Source organism: Ailuropoda melanoleuca, chromosome 1 (genome assembly GCF_002007445.2).
Source record: "Ailuropoda melanoleuca isolate Jingjing chromosome 1, ASM200744v2, whole genome shotgun sequence".
NCBI lineage: Eukaryota > Metazoa > Chordata > Mammalia > Carnivora > Ursidae > Ailuropoda > Ailuropoda melanoleuca.
In genome coordinates, this window is record NC_048218.1 from 124627610 (window position 1) to 124649971 (window position 22362).

The window sequence follows — 22362 nt, forward strand, 5'->3', positions numbered from 1 at the left end:
TAAGGGGACATGACTACCAAGTGTACTGTGGTATCTTGAATGAGATCCTGGAAAGGAAAAAAAATCAGGTAAAAACTAAGGAAATCTAAATAAACTAGGGAATTTAGCCAATAATAATGTATCAAAACTTGTTCATTAATTGTATAAAAGTACCACATTAATGCCTGACATGAATAATAGGGGAAATGGAGTGGGTTACATGGGACTTCTCTATACTACCTTACCAATTTTTCTGTAAATCTAAACTGTTTTAACATACAAAATTTATTTAAGAAAAGTATAAAGGGAACACAACACAACAAAACACTATGCATACAGGATCAGATATAACATTCATTAGGGTGTAAGTACTATCTAAGTAAAAACCTATCAAATAGGATATGCCTGATTTCTTTGTTCTAAATAAAGAAAAATTTAGTTAAAAGTTTCTTTTGTAAAATATCTTTATGTTTTTCAATTATGTATTATAGTATATATTAAAAAACAAAGAAGGACCAAGTGGTAATATTCTAAAAAGTCAGTGAGTGAGCAGTACAAAGGTGAATAAAGGAAAAGCAGATGTTCTAGTAAAGAAATGAGCTTAATACATTAAATATTTAAAATCAGAGCTCACAAGAAGTGTTGTTATGCAATCATATATTAGGGTCAATATGTACAATAAATATAGAAAGGGTGGTAAGAAATAAGCTCCTTAACAGTGATGGCAAATCTTTCCTATTTCATCAAGAATATGAGGAAAGGGGCACCTGCGTGGCTCAGACGGTTAAGAATCCAACTCTTGATTTCAGCTCAGGTCACAATATCAGGGTCATGAGATCAAGCCCTGTGTCGGGCTCTGCATTCAGCACGGAGTCTGCTTGAGATTCTCTCTCCCTCTGCCTCTGCCCCTCCCTGTGTGCTCTCTCAAAATAAATAAATACCATCTTAAAAAAAGAAAAATAATATGAGGGAGGAGATTTTTCTTCTGGTTACTAACTGCTGAGGTTCCTGTTGTTCGTGACATAAAAGAAGAAGTTTTACACAGATGAAACTGTCCCAAGACAAGGGAGTTATCTACTCATCTACCCATTCAAAAACTTACTAGGCATCAGGCATTTTTCTGAGTGCTGAGTGAAAAGACAGCTACAGGGTCTCTGTTCTCATAAAAGCCATTTTCTAATCTGGAAGGAAGACACACAATACAGAGACCAACCAAGTGTTAAGCGTCACACAGAAGTCCAGATAGACGGCTGGCAGAGTGAGCGCCTGGACGGCTACAAGAGACTGGCAGTCAGGAAAAGTTTCTCTAGAGAGGTGGAACTTTAGCTACCATCAGTGCTGTCTGCTGAGAGAGCCTATAAATAATGACGCCCCAGTAGGAATGGGCACATCCAGGATCCAGATCCTATTTTCTGAATCCCATTTTCTGCTTAAAGGAACCAAGGCTCATTGGAGAAATGGTGATTCAAGGGCTGGAGAAAGGAAAGTATAAGGTGAGCTTGGTATGTCTCATTATACCAGAAGGTAAGTGCTTACAGAATGGGGAAATGACAAAATGATATGACACTCCACTTGAAAAGACTCAACTGCCAGTTCTGAGACAATGTGAACAAAAAGCATAATGCTCATAATGGATTCTAACCCACTGAATGAATTAAAGAAACATATAACTAGGGGATAAAGGAAGACTCCTCCTTATCAATTAATGGCATCTAACAAATGTAGAAGGAATAAGGGAATTAGGAAGTCAACAGTTGGAAAATATCCAAATAATAAGTGAGAGCATGATAGGAAGAGAGTCAGAGAAAAAGAGAAGGCAAATGTAAAGTGTTATCATTGGGTAACTGAGTGAAGGGTACAGAGGAATTTCTTGGTATTATTCTTGCATCTTTCCCGTGAGTTTGAAATTATGCCTGAATAAAAAGTTAAAAGGACAAAAGAAATCTGGTTATGAAATAGAGCAGAGAAATGGGGGCAGTAACTGGAGGAATAGGAGATGAAGGGAAGTTTTTGTTTTTGTTCTGCTGGGGAGGAGATCCCAGAGGATGTTCGCAGGGTGACAGGAAGTACAGGAGTAACTGTAGAAACAAAGTCCTGGAGACTAGTATCCACAGCACTAGATGAGGGATGGAAACTTAACCCACAGGAACCCATAAGCCCGGCTGCTGGAGGACGGTAGTTTGGTGGTGAGAAGATGAAGTTTTTTTTTTTTTTTTTAAAGATTTTATTTATTTATTTGACAGAGATAGAGACAGCCAGCGAGAGAGGGAACACAAGCAGGGGGAGTGGGAGAGGAAGAAGCAGGCTCACAGCAGAGGAGCCTGATGTGGGGCCCGATCCCATAACGCCGGGATCACGCCCTGAGCCGAAGGCAGACGCTCAACCGCTGTGCCACCCAGGCGCCCCGAGAAGATGAAGTTTTGCCTGATTAATTCTTTGTGCCCGATGAAAGAGGGTGAACTTAGAATTTTTAAGTGCAATGAGATCTGACAGTCTTGGAGTGTGGAAAGGAGAATTTAGAGAAGTGCAATGGGGCTGTCATGCATGTTGAGGGTCCACAGAATTTAGTGACCATTTATTTAAAGCAAAAATTTGGTCCCCTCAGCAATGCTGACATGTTTGGGTACAGGTGCCAAGTAGGTAAAGATGCGATGATTAACCACAGCTAGGTCCTAGAGAGAGCCAGGGAGTAGAGGAGGAAGGAAGGAGGGGGAGAGCGAGGGGGTAAGGAGATGAAGAAGATGAGTAATTAGCAAGAACATAATTAGGATAAGCCATGAAATTGGAACTGGGTAAGGAGGGAAGAGCAGGCACCAAAGTCAGTGTCGGGACACTAGCTGAATACTGGGGACACAGAGTTGACTTAGACGTGGCCCTTGCCTTCACAGCACTTGTAATCTAGTAAGAAAGACAAACGAATAAAAAGGAAAATTCTACAGAGCGCACTATCACATAAGCAGCCATGCAGCAATATGGAGGTTCACAAGGTGGCCCCTCAGTCCAGATGGAAGGGAGTTTCAGGGAGGCTGCTTAGACATGACAATGCGGGAGCTGAAGGATGAGTGTACGCTATCAACAAGAGTGAAGGATTAAGGAAGGAGCCCTGCAGTCGTGGGCGAAAGGGAGAAGTAGGGAAACACCACTGTAAGGAGAACTCCCAACTACGATATTTAATGGAGTAGGAGTATAACATTTAGACTGGACAAGGCTGGGGGACAGAGCTGCAGATGACGATGGGGGCCAGATCACAGAAGATGATGAGTGTCATCCTGGAGAGCTGCAAAGGTGACAGGAACCAAGGAAGAGTTTTAAATAGTGCAGAGGCATAATCAGATCTGTGGTGTTGAAAACTACTCTGGTGGCAATATGAAGAAGCCAAACGAAAGGTGCAAAGACAAACGGGGACATGCTTTACAAGACTGCATGCTCTGCAAGAGGATTAAGACACTTCTGGAATGGAAACAAAGCTGCACAACTAATTATATCACAGAGTCAACATTAATAAATAAAACCAAATATAGATCTACTTTTCTCCTGCCCAGAACAAAGGGAAACTGAATGATTACTCTGCACATACAAGTGCCTGCCCGTACATTCTGGGCTACTGGGAATATGGGTGAGGTTCATGGGTTAAGTGGTTTTGGGGTTTAGAAAAGACATGGTCTTTTGGCATGTGGATATTTAAAAGTTTAATGATACTCTGGGCCAGGGAACTTGATAAACAGACTTTCTAATTTTTTTTTTAAAGATTTTATTTATATTTGACAGAGAATAGAGACAGCCAGCGAGAGAGGGAACACAAGCAGGGGGAGTGGGAGAGGAAGAAGCAGGCTCATAGCGGAGGAGAACAGGCTTTCTAATTTAACAAATAAAATCAGCCCCACTGCATGTGCAATAAATGCATAAAGATGTCCTCAATTAATCTTAGGTTGCTTCAGTGTTTAAGAAAATAATTTTGGATCTGTTACTTAGCAAAGAATAATTAAAAACTATATGAATATGTTGGCTTTCCACTTAAAGATTGGGATGTACATTTTAGGCAAAGCACTGTGTAAATACAGATTATACAAATTGCTTTGAAAAGGGTATACTTTATAAAGCAATTTCATGTGTAGCAGAAGAAATACATGACATATAGAAGAATTATCAACCCATCATATATGAGAATTGAAGGAATCAATTTGCGTGGACTATAAACAAAGAACTAGCTTTACTATACATAAGTATATATAATTTCTTAAATTATCTGATCAATATTCAATGAGCAATTAGGTAGACACTAAATTTTATAATATTGACGGCAGAAGCAATTTTTTTCAGCATCACCTGCTTTGTACTGAAAAAGATACTCTTCTTTATTTGAAGACCTTAAATATGGGTTCCTAAACTATTTCTATAAAGGGCCAGATAGTAAATATTTCTTCTGTGCCATGCAGACTCTGTCTAGCCTCAACTCTGTAGTCATAGGAAATATGTGAATGAATAAGCATGGCTTTATTCCAGTAAAATTTAATCTATAAAAACAAGGCAGCAGGCAGGATTTGGCCCATAGTTTGCTGGCCCTTGTCCTAAAACAACACTTGTAAGTGTTATCAGTTTCTCTTAAATTTAGATTTTAAGAAACCTCCTAAAAAGTCTCCCATTTTAACTTCATCAATTTTCCTTGTAGAAAGAACAAAGGCTATCCAGACAGGGGGTTTGCAATGAGATTTAATTTTAGAAAGAAAAGTATTTTCCCCTCCTTTAATTTTCTAGCAATCTAGCTAGATTTTGACCCAGGAACCCAAAGAGGGGATAATTTGGAGAGGATGACAAATTTAATTTTGGCTAGGTTGATCTGAGACTCTGGGTGAATTTCCATGTGGAAATGCCCCCATCAAGCAACCTCTAAAGCAAAAGCTCTAAAAAAAAGAAAAAAAGACTTTATTTTTAAGTGATCTCTATACCCAATGTGGGACTAGAACTCACAACCCCAAGATCACGAGTCATGTGCTCTACCAAGTGAGTCAGTCAGGCGCCCCAAAGTAAAAACTCATGCTCCAGCTTCAAAACCAAACACAAATCCATTTCATTGGTGTTCGTCACCCAGAAACACTGGGCATTTAAAACACCCTGGGCCCAACTAATATCTTTCCAAGACACCCACAGAAAAGAACAGAGCTATTATTTTACTTTGGTTTTATAAACCAACCCCAGATTTAATTAGCAAATGAACAAGTCAAACATCTAACACTGCATGTTGTACTGTTGATCAGACTCTGAAAGGTCTTTTTTCTCTTTTTCAATTTAGAAGCTTGTGAAAGATTTTACCTTAAATTTGATTGCCTTTTCATTATGATATACAAAAAAGCCAGTATTACATGGATTTAAAAAGTAAGATAGTGTCAGAAAAATTCTCTCTTGAGGTAAAGGCTTTAAATTAGTTTCGACATTTTTTAGGTTGAAAATGCAGGTATAAGGAAACTTTTCTGATGGAAATAATAACAACGACAATGGTAAAGCCTAGCGATTTATTAAATTTGAACCCAGACCAGGCACTGGGCCGTGTGCTTTAGACATAATGACTCCATGAAGAACTACAGCTTAGAGTAAGTACCTTCCCCAAGGTCACAGAGAGGCTAATATGCAAAAACTAGTGTCAAATGAAGTATGAGTAACTTTAAACTCCGCATTTCCAAATATCTGATGCCTTTAGCATCTTCAAACAAACTGTGCAAGAGAATTCTGAAATAAAGACATTTACATATTTGAGAGCTCTTTTATCCTTTCTTCTCTATATCTCTGTCTACAAATTATTTGGTGAAAGACGGTTCATGGCTCTACATTTTCTTGCTAAAAACTTGCTGCACCCTCAGGACTTACTTTAGAATAAATGGTGGACTTGTAAGCATGGGACTCATGGTCCCTGGATCTTGTCTCAGATTCCTTGTCAGCCTCATCACGCCCATTCCATAAACTCAGCCATAAACCATTCTATTAGGCATAATGGCCTTTAATCCTTGGATCATGTGCGTTCCTGAGGCTAGGGGAAGACATGGCCATCTCTGCTTCTGAAATCCCTCTCATCCCTGAGACCAAGCTCAAATACCTCCCTCATGAAATTTTCCTCAACTCTGCTGGTAAGAATCCATCACTTTCTCCTCTGTGCTACCATACCCCTTTGAATTATACCTTCAGTTCAGTTATTATCCCTTGCCTCACATTCCTGTTATCAGTGAATTTACCTACCGTTCTCACTAGAGATCCTTGAAGACTGGGATGACAATGCATTCACCTTGGTATCCCTCCCAGTATGCAGCACAATACTTCGTATATGGCAGGTACACAGAAAAGTTCATAAATGGAACGGAGCAAAGACTCCATGTTGCTAAAACCCCTTTAATATGTAACCCTGCAGGAACACGTGGCCATCTGCAGAATCTCAAACCCCAGGAACTAATCCTATAAAAACCGTTGCGGGGTATTTGGTTCATGAAACTTGTGGGGACTTCTATGAAGCAGAAGAATGTGCTATTAACCTAGTGTAGAGGGCAAAGCAGGTTCCAGGAAACTCACTTGAAGACTTCTCGAAATGAAATACAAACCTTCAGAAGTGTTGGGTAAATAAAAATTTACTTCAACAGCAATCTCCTGCCAATAATTGAGAAGAAGGTGAAACAAGATGGGGAAGGAGGAAGTGAAGGAAAATACTATCCGTTTTCAAATTTGGAAGAAATGATCAAATTGCAGTAATCTGTGAGGTAGTCTAGGGAGAGAGGAGGCAGCATGGCTGAGCTATTGTCTTTGCTTCTCAAGCTTCAGATTCCTCATATTTCCTAACTTCCTCCAGCTCATGTTAACCACACGCTTCTCACTCTGTTCCTTTTTGCAGTTTCAAAATACCTTTCAAAGATGTCTTATTTTTTTAAAAGATTTATTTATCTGAGAGAAAGAGAGAGAGAGAAAGAGAGAGGGAGAGAGAGTGCATGTGTGTTGGGGGAGAGGGACAGAGAGAAACTTCAAGAAGACTCCCTGCTGAGTATAGAACCTGACATGGCACTTGATCTCAGCACCCTGAGATCATAACCCAAGCTGAAATCAAGAGTCAGATGCTCGACTGACTGAGCCACCCAAGTACCCCTCAAAGATATTTTAAAATTTTAGAAGAAAATTTTATAATTACCTTTAGCATTTTGTATTATAAATACCTTCTTGGTCATCAGCAGGTTTCATGTTATTAATACATACTGCAAAGTAGAGGTGTCTGCCTGGAATCCAGGGGACCTGTACTACTAGCTAAATGACTGAGAGTTAGATGGCCAGAGGTGAAACGTTATCAGGTCAAACCTTCTCAGCCTAAGCCTCAAATGTTGGTATGTGCCAGAGTTCTTTGTTCAGACCTCTTCCTTCTCACCCAATACAGTCTTCCCTGACTGTCCCATTAACTCCTTGACTTAACTGTCAGAGTTATCCATATGTATGATGGCTTAGACTCTAGCTTGAGATGACCTTTCTTCTGAGCTTTGAATTTGTATTTCCAACTGTTCTTTGGGCATCTTCACTAGGATATCCTGATGGCTCCGCCAACTCAGCATATTTATAACCACACTTATTTTATCTGCTTTCCCTCTCTCCAAATAAAAGAAGGCACCCCACATCTCCTTTGGTCTTAATCTAGGGTAAAAGTATTACCTACCTAGTCAACCAAATTAGAAACCTGGAGTTGTCTTAAATTTCTGCTTTCCCTCATTCCCCTAATCTTGTTGGTTCTGCCTGCCTCCTAAAATCTCTCTCATGATGAAATTTTATAATCCTAAGGACAGAAAGAAGATTCTACAAGTTTCCAGAAGGCAAAATAAAACAAAACAAAACAAAACAGGCCATATACAAAAAGAATCTGGGACTGGAATGACTCTTGCCACGTCAACAGAAACAACAGAAGCAAGAAGATAATGAGCACTGCATTCAAATGTCTGAGATTAAGCATTTTGCAACAAAAGGTAGGGCTAAAATAATGATAGTTATTATCAGAAAATAACGATTTCCAGACATTCATGGCTTCAAATTGTTTACCTTTCATGAACTCTTCCTCAGGAAGCTATTGGATGGTATGTTACACCAAAAGGAGAGAGTAAATAAAAAGTGGAAAACATGGAACTCAGGAAAAGAGGGTATCAGCATAGGAAAGAGGCAAAGTGGTTCTCATGACAATGATGAATAGTAGGTACGTACTCATAATAATGTGATGTAAGAAAAATTATGATATGCTTATATTGGAAAGATGCGGGATGGGAAATGTGTCTGAGGAGCTGGGCAAGAGAGCTAAGTTCTTCCCTTCCATGTAAGAAAGTCAAAGAGAAAATCCCACACACTGAAAGATCAAAAAACAGCTACCTAAACATTGCATTTAGAAATCTGGAGGTGAACATCAGAAGAAACAGCTAAATGAGTTGAATGTTGCTGTGTCTGGGGATGGGTCTCAGGGAACTGCTATTTTTCACTGTACGCCTGGTAGTACTTTTGACTTTTAGCATTTCTGTATATGAAAACTCTGGTAAAATGAAAACAAAAAAAGAAGAATTAGGTACTCTGTTTAAGCATTAGAGTGACTACTTTGTGTTATAATTCCATAAGGAAAGATTCTTGGAGAGAAAAGATCTAAAGATCTAGTCTTACTTACTTCCCCCATATTTACAATGCAAAGAACAAGCTGATTTCTTTACTTAAATCATTTCTCTTCTCCTGCAGTTATATTACTCCATATCAATATTCCAACAGATGTTCTAAACAAACAACCACACTATAACCTAGTGAGAAATGGTATGTCTCACCCAAGAGACTTAAGATTTGTAGCCCCATTCCATATAACACACTTGAGCTATGAGCTAATAGGTGGATAAAACATGCCAGGCCCTGTCCTAATGATTCTAAGCTTACATGAAACATTTTTCTCCTGTGAGGAATATGGCTTAATTAACCACCTGCTGAACTTTGGTCTGGAAGAAAGGTAACTTACAGTGAAAAATTTTCTCTCATGAAAAATAAATGCAATTTTAAGGGTCAAAAAGCCACAGTGAAAATAATTCTTTTTATTTTTTAAATTTTTTTTTATTTTTTTAAGATTTTATTTGAGATAGTGAGAGAGAGAGCACAAGCCAGGGTACAGAGGGAGAGGGAGAAGCAGGCCCCACATTGAGCAGGGAGCCTGAGGCGGGGCTCCATCCCAGGACCCCGGGATCATGACCTGAGCTGAAGGCAGACGCCCAGCTGACTGAGCCACCCAGACTCATCTTTAAATTTCTGCTTAAAGGCCACTTGCCTCCAAGATTTTTCAGCAACCCATTCCCATCCAGTGGGGTAAGGCATTCCTCCTCTATGTTCTGCTAATACGATTCTTCAAGACCATAGTTGTCTAGTTACGTGGTTGTCTAGATTGTGAACGTCTGGTGAGCTCAATGAATGTTCCATTCATTTTTCTAGGTCTAGGTCCTGTAAGTGGGTTGAATGGTAGCCTTCAAATAGGCGTATCTTCATGCTCTAATTCCCTGAACCCATGACCAATCTTATTTGGTAAAAGGGTCTAGTGAAAATAATTCTTGATGGTCACTTTTGCTTAATTATATTATTTGGAGATACATAGACATTAAAGGTTAACTGGCCAATTACCTCATTTTACAGAAAACTGTGGCCTATAAAAGGTTCAGTGACTTGACTAGAACGACCCAGTATATTTTCAGATTTTGCAAGGTGATCCATGTCACTTAGCAATGGTTAAACAACTTCTAAGATGTAGTATCTACCCTCAAAGTAAGGAATAGGGGGTAAGTTGGGAATAGACTCAATCAATTAGATAATTCAAGCCCCAAAAAGGATGCCTTAGATTACTTGGATATTGGAAGAGAGTTTGTTTTCTTTTTATCCTTTTCACTGTACACAAAAAAGAAATTCATTACAGAAAATAATTTCAACTCCAGAAAAAAATAAATTCTTTGTACATCCCAAGGAAAACTGCTATTAATAGTTTGGTGCAATTTTTTTGCTTAATTAATATACTATTAATTACATACTGCCTATTGTCACATCCATTAAATAAACTGTACTATTATTTTTAATATGGACTTTTCTTTAGTTATTAAGAAAAGGGAAGGAGATGGCAAAGAAGCAGAAACTTCCAAATATATAAACAGAGGAGAAAAAATCGGGATTTCTTATTCAAATTATAAAAGCTCATTAAGAGGAAATAAAGCAAACAATATGACCAAAACTAACACATTTTTTAAACTATTAACAACTTCGAAATGAGGTGACGGCTTTGATATAGCTGCAAATTAAAGACAGTTCAGGGGCACCTGGGTGGCACAGCGGTTGGGCATCTGCCTTTGGCTCAGGGCGTGATCCCGGCGTTATGGGATTGAGCCCCACATCAGGCTCCTCTGCTATGAGCCTGCTTCTTCCTCTCCCACTCCCCCTGCTTGCGTTCCCTCTCTCACTGGTTGTCTCTAACTCTGTTGAATAAATAAATAAAATCTTAAAAAAAAAATAAAGACAGTTCATGCTCACAAAAATTTTCAACTATAAGAACAAATGCTTATGTTAGACTTTGAGAATTTTTAGATAGATAGATGGCTCAAATAACTCATTTTTAAGGAATTGGAAAGCCCTCAGTTTTGTTTATTTCTTTTTCTTTTTTTTTTTAAAGTAGGCTCCATGCCCAGGGCAGAGCTCAACGTGGGGCCTGAACTCATGATCCCGAGATCAAGACCCTAGCGGAGATGAAGGGTTAGACGCTCAACCAACTGAACCACCCAGGAGCCCCATCCCTCAGTTTTAAATCTGCATAAAAAGCTATGTCTTATTTTAATTATGTTCCATGTTAAAAGATCTTGAAATAAATAAATAATTTGAAAAGTTCTTTAAAAAATTGCCGATGGACTGAAAGAGGAAGGAAGGAAAGAAGGAGGGAGGGAGGGAAGGAGAGAAGGAGGATAGAGCCAGGTAAAGGATTTTGCCTCAATCACTTTTTTTGTCTTTTCCTCTTTTCCCTTTATGTAGGAGAAATAGGTAGGCTACTACTCAACCTCTACTGTAAGATCGGCAGCTCGGAGAACTCCTTTTAAAATGTAGCATGTTATGAATACATTTCTGCTCATAAAGGAATAAGGAGGAGACATTTCCACAAGAACATCACTTTTTTTTTTTAAAAAAAGTAACCTCTATGCCCAATGTGGGGCTTGAACTCATGACCCTGAGATCTAGAGTTGCATGCTCTATTGACTGAGCCAACCAGGTGCCCTGAAACTCACTTTTATTTTTTTTTAAATTTTTATTAAAAACATTTTTGTTTTGTTTTATTTAAGAAATCTCTACACTCCACATCAGGCTCAAGCTCACGACCCCGAGATCAAGAGTCCCATGCTCTTCCAACTGAGCCAGCCAGGTGCCCTCACTTTCAAAATCATATCTACTTTCACCATTGCATGAGTGCAGGCAATGACTGAATGGCACATGTTTCCTCTAGTTAATATATATTGAGAAGGTATTTATTTATTTATTTATTTATTTATTTATTTATTTATTTAAAGATTTTATTTATTTGACAGAGATAGAGACAGCCAGTGAGAGAAGGAACACAAGCAAGGGGAGTGGGAGAGGAAGAAGCAGGCTCACAGAGGAGCCGCCTGATGTGGGGCTCGATCCCACAACGCCGGGATCATGCCCTGAGCCGAAGGCAGACGCTCAACCGCTGTGCCACCCAGGCGCCCCAAGAAGGTATATATTTATAAGCATAAATGCCAAGAAGGTATTTCTTTGTAAGAATAAAAACCAGTAGCTATCCTGGGAGACTCCTTTGAAGTCAATCTCCTTGGACATCATAAGGTTTCCCACCGCATACAAGATCTATTTTTATTATGAGAGCTTCTAAGGTCTTTTTTTGTTATTATTATGTGAGCTCTGTAAATTCTTCAAACCTAAGTTCTCATTCTGCATGGCAGTGCCCTTTCCCAATTACTCCACGTACTGGGGTATCAGAGTTATTGTTAAACAGATCATTAAAAATGATAGATCAGGTCCTTACACCTGACTAAGTTAGTCCTAACTATAAATTAGGTGCTTTGGGACATGTGTGCTCTCTTTTGGATCACTGGGGTCATATTACCGCACTGAAGCACAGACAATTTACTAACTCTGGTCCAAATCTGAGCTGGTGATTAAAAACTGATGGAGTGTTTGGCACTACCAATAGAGTGTTCTTAATACCTGTGTTCAGAACACTGCTTTTCCAATCTGAGGCTAAACATTTGTATTTATGCTTTATCTCCACTAGTATACTTTGGAGAAAATGTTTCACTTAGATTAAACCATCACCAAGGGTAAGAAAATTCATATTGAAATACTCTATTTGCCTCCATGAAGTGACAAATGACAGTGCTTTTCTACTCAATTTTCAAATATAAAAAAAACTTTCTGAAACATTTCTTAAGCCCTGTCAGCCTTAATATCCTTCATGTTTAGAAATCAAGGATTTTGAATGACAATAGGTACAAAGCATTGTACTACTGAATTTACCTGAGTCTCTTGCACTATTAATTCACATAATTTTTTAGTTCTTGCCTTAATGAACTTGACTGGAATACGTCAAGAGAACAGAGCCAAAGATATATCTCCTTTAGAAATGGAACTTTGATCTTCTCAAGGTCATTAATACTGTTATGTGAAATAATAATTTTGGGTACATAAACTGTGTTCATAAAATATCACACATCTTGCAGAAACCTAACAGGACATACTCAAACAGGTAAAATCTGCTTTTACCTCAACACTGATTCACTCTGAAAGTAGAGTTGTAGTCTACACTTTAAACACAGAAGCTGGTATCTCTTGCTATCAGATTATAAACACAATGTCTACATTATCAAAGAGTTCATCTACTCCAAACATCTCAACTGTCTGTTAAAGAAATACTGAGTTTCTTATATTACTCTAAAATAATATTAGATTTAGAGTTGTATCTCAGACTTACAAAGTCAAAGCTCAAAATATCTTAAAGTTGGGATTTTTGAAAGGTAAAGGAAAAAGAAACTAAACTTAAAGTTAAGATAGGTGCAGCATGGCAAAAAACCTGTTGTCTTTTATCTTTGTACCACCCTTCTTACATTAAAAGAGGGATCCACGCCATGGTGGGTATGAAAAAAAGCAGGATTTTGAAACCATTTTTTTAATGCTAATAAAAGGTATTTTGGAAATAGTCCCTTGAATTCTTCAAAAGGATTGCAGCAATATTTTATGCTGGGTGAAAAAGAAGAACACTGCTTCTCTTCTTAAATGTCTAACATAGAGGGTGGGTGATTACTAAATTTATTTTCATGTAAGTGTTAAAACTTGTTGATCATGTTCCAAATCTTTTGTAACAACAGAAGAGGCAACAGTACCAAAAATGAATTTTGGGCTATACTACACCAATCACATAATACACTATCTTGTCTAGAAGAGTAACTTTTTTTTTAACTACTGCCTCTAATCTTTTTTTTTCACTTTAAATAAGAAGTAGGAAAGTGATTAAAGAATTTTATATCATATGAAATATCCTATGTATTTTGTTTTGTTTTTACAGAATGAGCTTTTATCTTTGGGCTTTCCATATCAAATACAAATACATCTTGATGAAATAAACTTTATCCAAATATTGTAAGTAGATAATAAAGCAATTTATAATATAAAAAACTTTTATTAAGCCAAGATCTATTTAAAGAAATATAAACTTACAAATGGTCTAAAGTAGGTCCATGATTCAGTCACTGGACATTCTCTAATTTACCTCCAACAAAGAGAGTGGAAGAGATTCGAAATCGGAGAAGGTCTATACATTGATCATTATCTTAACTCTAACTGGCTGAGAGGTCTGCTACTGTCTGGACAACATCAAGGAATATCTGTTATATGCGAGGATGTTGCCCAGGGGTCCAGCCACAAATTTTTACTCAGAGTTTCCTGGGATGACACTGGACTTAGGGTACCTACTTTTCTGCGTTATGTGGCTATAAGCAATAACATTTTTTTTTTATGAAGAAGAAAATGCTATCAGAATTATTAAGAAACAAAAAAACAGAAGAAATAGCTGACTTCCCAAGTCCTGATTGCAATGTATTTTAGAATAAGCCATTCAAATTGTCAGCAACCCCAGATTGTTGCTTACTCTACACTATCCATCTCTTTTCAGGGAATGCTTTCCTTATATCTGGCAGTTAAGAAATATTAGGGTTTGAGATAAGCAGTATATTTTCCTGTAACCAAAACTGTCCCCCTGAGATTGCTTCTTCCAAAGAAGCAATATACTATGATGGAAAAATGTGATTCATTTTCCAAAACTGTGTTTACAAGCAACTTTTCAGGAACATAGCTCTTTTGCTAAGGTAGGAACATCTGTATTTACAACACAGATCTGAAACACCTACATGTTTTTCTGTATAACAGAACATGTTTCTCTTGGCCAAAATCATGTTTTATCTTCATATTTGAGCCGGAATTTATAAATAGGCCACTCTCAGTATTTTAGCCAGAAGAACATTGAGCCATTAGTTTTGTTTTAGGGAAAACAGTGAAGAGTAACTGCATAAAATATGATGCTACACTTTCTACTTCCGCACATGCCCAAGAAGTTACCATCTGAAGTCTTCTTTAATTCAGTTTTCAGTTTTTCCTGGTCTTCTACTAGTTTTTTATTTTCTGCTTCCAAAATGTGTTCCTCTTCCTTGGCATAGGTTTTCAAGAGCTATCAGAAAAGAGAGTTATGGAAAGAAGTAAGCTTAGACTGCAACAACCAATATTATTTCAGGAAATAGGCTGAATAACATATTTAAAATTATTGGTCTTCGATTCTTTTTTAATATTTGTTATTATGTTAGTCACCATACAGTACTTCATTAGTTTTTGATGTACTGTTCCATGATTCATTGTTTGCGTATAACACCCAGTGCTCATTGCAATACGGTCTTTATTTCTTTGTCCTTTTAGTATTTTATAATTTCCTACAATGTACTTTTGCTGATAGAAACTTGATATTTGGCAAACAAAAAGATTTTTTTTTACTAAGGCTGAAATCTCTGAAATGAAAATAAGAGTTTCTGGTTGGGCTATAATTAAAATTATGTTTCCAAAAAGTATTTAGGTAAGTAATGTGAATGGCTTTTCCTCCATTAAGTGTGTGATGTAAATCTAAGGAGAAAAACAGTTCTGAGGATGATATTAATTGGTAAACCATTATGTTCCAATTACAGAGCTGTCTACTCAGACTATTTTTATGCAGACCAATCTGTAAAAAAGGAATATAATGTCAGGGTGGGGATGGGTAAGTGTAAAATGTCAGGGCCATCTCTACGTTTGGAAAATTCTACCTAATTCTTTTTTTTTTTTTAAAGACTTTATTTATTTATTCGAAAGAGACAGAGACAGCCAGCGAGAGAGAGAGGGAGCACAAGCAGGGGGAGTGGGAGAGGAAGAAGCAGGCCCATAGTGGAGGAGCCTGATGTGGGGCTCGATCCCAGATCGCCGGGATCACGCCCTGAGCCGAAGGCAGACGCTTAACCGCTGTGCCACCCAGGCGCCCCGATTCTACCTAATTCTGAATAGTCATAGAATAGTACCCAAATTACTCTTGTTCAGTTAAACTTTTACAAAGCTTTTTATATTTTAAAATCTATGCAGGCTTTTAAAATGTTTTTTGTATGTTTGTAGATCATCCTTCCTTTCTTTCTTTCTCTTTCTTTCCTTTTTTTAAAAAAAGATTTTACTCATTTGTCAGAGAGAGAGAGAGAGCGCACAAGCAGGGGGAGTGGCAGGCAGAGGGAGAAGCAAGCTCCCTGCTGGGCAAGGAGCCCGATGCAGGACTTGATGCCAGGACCCTGGGATCATGACCTGAGCCAAAGGCAGATGCTTAACCAACGGAGCCACCCAGGCTCTCTGTGGATCATCTTTTCTAGGCAAGAAAAATTAAGATCAGAATAGTAAAATATTTGACTAAAATAAAAATATCATGGAGGAAACATTTCATAATCTGTGAGTCTAAAAGGAAACTATCATTGTTAATAGAATTAAGAAGCTTACTTATCTTAGAGAAATTTTAAGATATTTAAGTTACCAAGAAAGGCAAATTAGATTAATATTTGAAAAACGAAATATGTGTATACACTGGCATGGGTTATTTGAGTAAATAAAGCGGCAGCAACTTGATATTGACAGCTTCCATAGTCAGGTAAAAAAAGCAGCTCAGGGCAATTTTAAACAAAGTGACAGAAAATAATTTCTACTGCAGGGTAATTCCCTTTCTAATGTAAGATGGTATATCCAATAAACAAAACTCACAAAGTTCTACTGAGCATGGGCTACATGCAAATTTATTACAATTAGTTGATATAAGGGATAAAAATGTAAGAGAAACATGGTCTCTGCTCTCATGTAACTTTAATCTAGTAGAAACAATGAGACAAGAGCATACAAACTGTACCATAGGATCAAATACAGTTCTATCATGTTATAACAGAGTTTAGGCACCTCAGAAGGAGGAATTAAAGCTCTAATGAATATATTATATGACCCCAAAGAATTTTTTTAAGAGACAAAACACACTTAAGTATATACTTAAGCTGAAGGAGGCTCCTATCTTTAAAATTAAAAAAAAAATTTTTTTTTAAAGAGCAGAAACAAGATTTTCCCCCCCAAATCTCTATAATTTGTTATCCACTTCAAGTTCAAAACAATCCTAGCTGTTACTTCACTGAATTCAGTTCACACAGTCTCCAGTGATTACCCAAATTGGAAGAGAACCACTGAGTTGCAGGAATGTTTATAGTGACTGCTTGAATTACTATGCCATTGACTTGGAAAAGTTGGATTTGTGTTGGTCTTGTAAATAAGCTTTCATTATTGCACCTGCAAACTTGTCCAAATTTATTATGTGTGACTTGATGCTGGAGAAAGACCAAGAGCCCTGGAACTGAAATTCAATAGCTAGCTACTAGCTACGATAATGCATGTGTTCCCTGTCCCACCCACCTTATACCACTGTGGTGAGTGGCTGGAAAAAAAACTGGTAAGTAAAACTCCATCACTGCTGTTATTTTAAAGCAGTTAAATTAGGAGTTTATTGGTCTTTCATAATTGTTTCATTAACTGACTCTCAGAACAGAATGGGGTCTCAGGTGCCATCTGAAAGTCATTTTATAAGACAGCATACAAAGGGCACAAAACAATGTGGTTAAGAGTGTGGATTCTAGAGCCAGGCTGCTTGGATTCAAATCTTAGCTCTGTCATTATTAATTTGTTGAATGGTTTTGTGTCAGTCACTTAACCTTTCTGCACTTCCATTTCCTCATATATAAAATACGGATAATAACAGTACCATCCTCATGGTGTTGTTCCAAGAATTAAGAGTTAATACCTTACTGTGAAGGTTTTGAAGCAGTACCTGGCATAGTGTTAGCTATTATTTATAACCTTGCACTTGAGGACCTGTAAGGTCACAATGCTAATTACTGGTAGAGTTAGGATTAACACTTAAGTCTCTTGGATCTCACAGTAAAAGTGCTTTCCATTTGATAAAGTGTCCCTGATAGAGAATAAAGAGTTGTTTCAGCCATTTTATCTTTCTTTAGCTAATATTTCAAAATCGACATGAAATAGCTCAAAACAGAAGTGATCTTTGATATTCTGACCTCTGGCTTTCCTTGGTCAATTAGTTACACTTTGGGCACTGATGGTATTAATGTGCAGCTCACGAACTTTCTCCTTACTGTGTGCGAGCTTTGGCTCACCGTATCTACGTGTCTCTGATGTTCTGGGGCCAATGACTGGGTCCTTCCCATGCAGGAAGCAGGGAACCAGGATAGCATGGAATCAAAGGGGAGGAAAACAAACAAACAAACAAAAGGAGAGAAATCGTGGAGGAATCAAAGAATCAGTACTCATGAAATAAACTTCCTTGCAAGGGTAACTCGTGAAAACAATACTAAAGGAAAGTTCCAAAAATGTTTTGAGGAAGGTACTTTTTTTGAAGGACCAGACTAATTTAAGTATGTTAATTAGGGTGTATACAAAAAAAATAATAGTACCAAAATTTACAGAAACACTTTCCATTTCCTTAAAGCTGATGAGTAAAAGGAAAACAACTAGAGAGTAAGAGGAAAAAAGCAGTGTTTTGTTAGTAACTAGAACTCATTACTCTAACATCATGGGCATAATTTTAAATCAAGATAAGTACACAGTAAGTTTACAAATACAAGGCTGGGTGCTTTTGAGTTTAGCCATCATATAGTAATCAAAGCTTTGAGGGTTTTGTTTTTACTTTTACCATTTTGAAAAAAGATCAAAGGACAGAAAATGAAACAAGTAATACTGAGGTACAAAACGAGGCTGATTTTGCTGCTGAAACATTCCAAAAAAGCAGAAATGACTTATTGCCTGCTTTTGAATACAGAAATACCATGAGCTTGATTTCCCAGACCTGTATTTACTACAAAAGGAAATTTACATGACAGCTATGGATCAATGCCTTTTCAAAACAGAACAAAACAAAGTAAAAAATAAAGTGGTGCTAGTCTCTAAAAGTTTCCTTAAAAGATGCTGGTTATAATACCACCAAAAAAACATTTTTGAATGCTATTTTATATGAGAAAAGGTATTTCTTTACCTTTTTTGCTGTAGTGGAAAATAAGGCAGACATCATTAGAAATAAAACATGGGTTCTGAATAGGTGACCATTATACTACAGCATCAAACACTTTCTTTTGCAGTGAGGTTTGCCTTATTTAATAGGTTCTGGAAAGCCTTCTATTGTATTATGTATTGGCTAATTCATTTAGAAAAAGGGTGGTATTTATAGTTCTTTCTATAAGAGGCTAGGCTCTAGGACTAAGGTAAGTATGTTAATTCTCTATTATTAAACTCAATACTTTTTACATAAATATAACTTGGGGTAATACATAATTGACTATTTTCAATTCATTAATTTATAATAGGAAAACCATTTTATTGTATTATTTTAGGAACACTTTTTTTTTAAGAAAATTTGTTTCACTTCTGAATGGTTCCATTGACACTTTCTTCTAAGAAGCAGAATTAGCAAAACTTATGGGGATTAATATGAACAGCAAACACTCAAGCTATTGACATCTTACTCTTAAATTTTACATTTAAGAAAAAAATAAAATACTTTTGTAGCTATCATTTTCTCATCTGTTCTTTTTATTTAATAGGGAAAACATCAGTTCCTAATATATACTCTGTCTGAATGGCAGGGGAATTACAGCATAGCGTTCTCAAAAAGGAGTATCAGCAACATGACCAAATTGAAGATTTTTAAATATATGTGCAGTCATCAATCTAGCATTAACTACTTTCCTCTCCTCCCTACATAATGAACATTTAAAAGAACACACACACACAAATCAAACAATCAGGCTTAAAAATTATTTAAAAAATAATTTAACTGAAAAGAAAATGGAAACATTGAGACTTATAAAGATTTACTTGTTATAAAGTAAAAATAATGGTAATGAAGGAATTAAAATCCATATTCCCAGAATACTGTTTTTTCTTTTAATCATAGGAAATAGGTTCAATGGCATTAAAATAGGTTCAATGACGTTCTACTATGGAGGGAAATTGAGAACAAACAAATCTAAAGGAGAATAAGACACTTTGAAACAATCATTTCCTAGAACAATTTTGCTACTTATGGTCACTTTTTGCTTACAAATTATAAAAATGCTCTTTTTGATACTGAAAAATAATATACCTTGGGAAAACCAACAACATTTACACACATTTTTAAAAAGCAAATTTAAATACCCGTTTTAGTCTTTCATTCTCTTCCATGAATTTTTTGGCAGCCTCATTAGTATTTTCTGCTTGAGTTTTAAGTACTCCTTTGTTTGACAGTTCTTTAGCCAGCTGTGTAATAAGGATAACCAGACGTCTCAACACTCTAAACAAACAGAAACATCAGAGTACTGTGTAACTAGTCGTTAGAAACTGTGGTTTAAGATAAACAGTCACTGTCAAATAATTCCCCTTAGGTGTAGGTATGGTGGAGGGAGATATTGTTTAGGGAGGACATATGTTTGTTTCTTTTCTTTTCTTTCTTCCCTTTTTTTAAAAAAATTAAGTCTTTCTGTCAAAACAAGCCTGTATCTCGTTCCTTTGGAATCTTTGTTATAAGACTAGCATTTAGAAGACAGGTTCAGCAGCACTTGTTAATTTAACTGTTCTCCTTCTAGAAGCCTTTGGCCAGGAGGAGGAGAAACAGAATTTCAGATAGTGTGTAGGGCCAGTAAGAGAAGTTGTTTTTGTTCTTTTGATTTTCTTCCCCCCACCACCTCAATATTTGCTATTTAAAGAGCATTGTGTGAGGCTGGCCAAGCCTAAAAACTGCTCATTCACATCAGTTTATGGGTAACTTCCATTGTTAGACATAGAAATTAGTATCTTCAAATATTCATTCAACAGGTATTTCCTCGGCTAAGTGTTTGGAATTGCTAAGTGTTAAACAACGTGCTGGGTACTGGGGACACGGCAGGAAATGAAACAAAGTCCTTCAAGGGGTTTAGGTTCTAGTTGGGGAGGAAAAAGTTAAAAAAGTATTTAATTGCAACCATGAATGATACTCAAAAAAATATAGAGATACATTCCATGGAAGCATACAACAGAGACGGGCCACCTGCTTTGGGGGAAGTGATGGTCACAAATGGATTCTCTGTGAAAGGGGCTGAAGGATGAATAGAAAGGTAGCCAGGGAAAGAGGGGAGTGTTTTGGCAGGTGTGAAGACCCTGAAGTAGGAAGGAGTCTCGTACACAATAGGAACTCAATAAATATTTGTTGCAAGAACGAATGCATGAACAGCTCAGTGTGGGTGGAATGTGGTGTGAATGTCAGAGAACAGGAGGAGACAAGGCTCCAGAGAGAAGCAGGGGCCAGATCATGCAGGGCATTATGGACCTATCAAGCCTACAAGCCGTAATGACTATTATTTGGGTATTTCATGTTTTTTTTTTTTTTTTTTATGAAGGTGTTAGTATACTAAACAGCATAGGAAAAAAAATCTGTAGTATATGTAAGAAAAATGAGGAAGGGAAATATATATCATGTTTTAAAATTTAAAACTTACAGCCAAAAAAATAATGAAAATCCAGAAATATAAAGATTTCTTTGAGACCTAAAAAGTTTCATCTGTGTGTGTTCATAGGCTCCAGGTCTGCTGGTTAAGCCTTTTTCAATGGCAGGTGCAGATGAATATTTCCTTACTTCTCTCACAGCATCTATGAAAGAAAAAGAGAAAACATTACTTTTGGCTTTTAATATAAAATTATTATTAACATGGAAAGCAGTTTTAGAACAACTGAACTGACTTTTAAATAATGGACTTTCGGCATGGGCTTTCTTTGTCTTTTCCTCTATTATCTCTGGAGGGCACCATACTCAAAAGAGATGCTCTGTAAATGGATGTTGGTGAGAACCTTTGACTGAACAGGATTTTTTTTTTTTGTACTGTTCATCTAGGACTTATTATCATTGTACTGTCTCTCATCTCTAGCTACACTGCAAACTGTTATCCGTCATTCTTTCTATCCCTAATAGGTTGAGTAAAATCCAACCTACTGATAGTAGCATATAGGTCATCTCTCATTCTGATCAATTCCATGAAATTATCCCATTTTCCTGACTGAACTAGCATTTTATTATATTATCCCTTCGATATTATCAAATTATTATGGTAATTATTGAAATGATATTAAGTTAAAGCAATATTATTAAAGTAACAATATATTATTATTAAAATATTAATAATTAATACTAGTAATAGTAATATGACTTTATTGAGATTTTAGAAATATTTGGTTACACTGAGATTTCCACTGGCATAGGTTAAAATGGAATTTGACCTATGGGGGCATATGCTCCCGCAATGGGCACGGGGATGGCATCTGCTACTGGAAACATTCAGAGAGCTACACTTTTGATGCGTTCAGTTCCATTAAGTCTCAGAGGTACAGGGGGTCTATTTCTTTCTAGTGGAAAACAGATTTCACCTTATTCATATCTATATTTAGTGCACTCTGAAGTCACTGGATTCTTGTACGTCCTAGGTAAGGCAGATCTGCCCCTTAGGTGTCTCAAAGACCAGTGGGACAAACAAGTCAGACTGTTTCTTTCACGTAGGCATCAGCATTCTTAGGAAAGAGTTACTGCCACAGGAAAGAGGTTCCGGTTAGAAAACTGAGGCCACCTCAACTACTATTTTAGTTTTTAAAGATTTTATTTATTTATTTGAGAGAGAAAGATAGAGCACACATGAGAGAGAGCATGTGAGAGAGAGCACGAATGGGGGAAGGGGCAGAGGGAGAGGGAGAAGC

At 37.0% G+C, this 22362-nt stretch overlaps 1 protein-coding gene and 1 non-coding gene across 3 annotated transcripts in view; both read right to left on the minus strand.

Moving 5' to 3' along the window:
- The window catches only part of BCAP29 (B cell receptor associated protein 29), a 49787-nt gene that overhangs the window by 19357 nt on the left and 8068 nt on the right, over positions 1-22362 (minus strand). For both annotated transcript variants that reach the window (XM_034666491.1, XM_034666498.1), the window contains exons 4-6: positions 21117-21267; positions 19801-19936; positions 14620-14728 (exon numbers count right to left, since the gene is read on the minus strand). In XM_034666491.1, the coding sequence (XP_034522382.1) occupies positions 14620-14728; positions 19801-19936; positions 21117-21267 (396 nt within the window). The remainder of the gene's footprint in view (positions 1-14619; positions 14729-19800; positions 19937-21116; positions 21268-22362) is intronic.
- Positions 11003-11141, minus strand: LOC117795592. The gene has a single exon (XR_004619663.1). It is a non-coding gene; the product is annotated as a small nucleolar RNA U109 (small nucleolar RNA).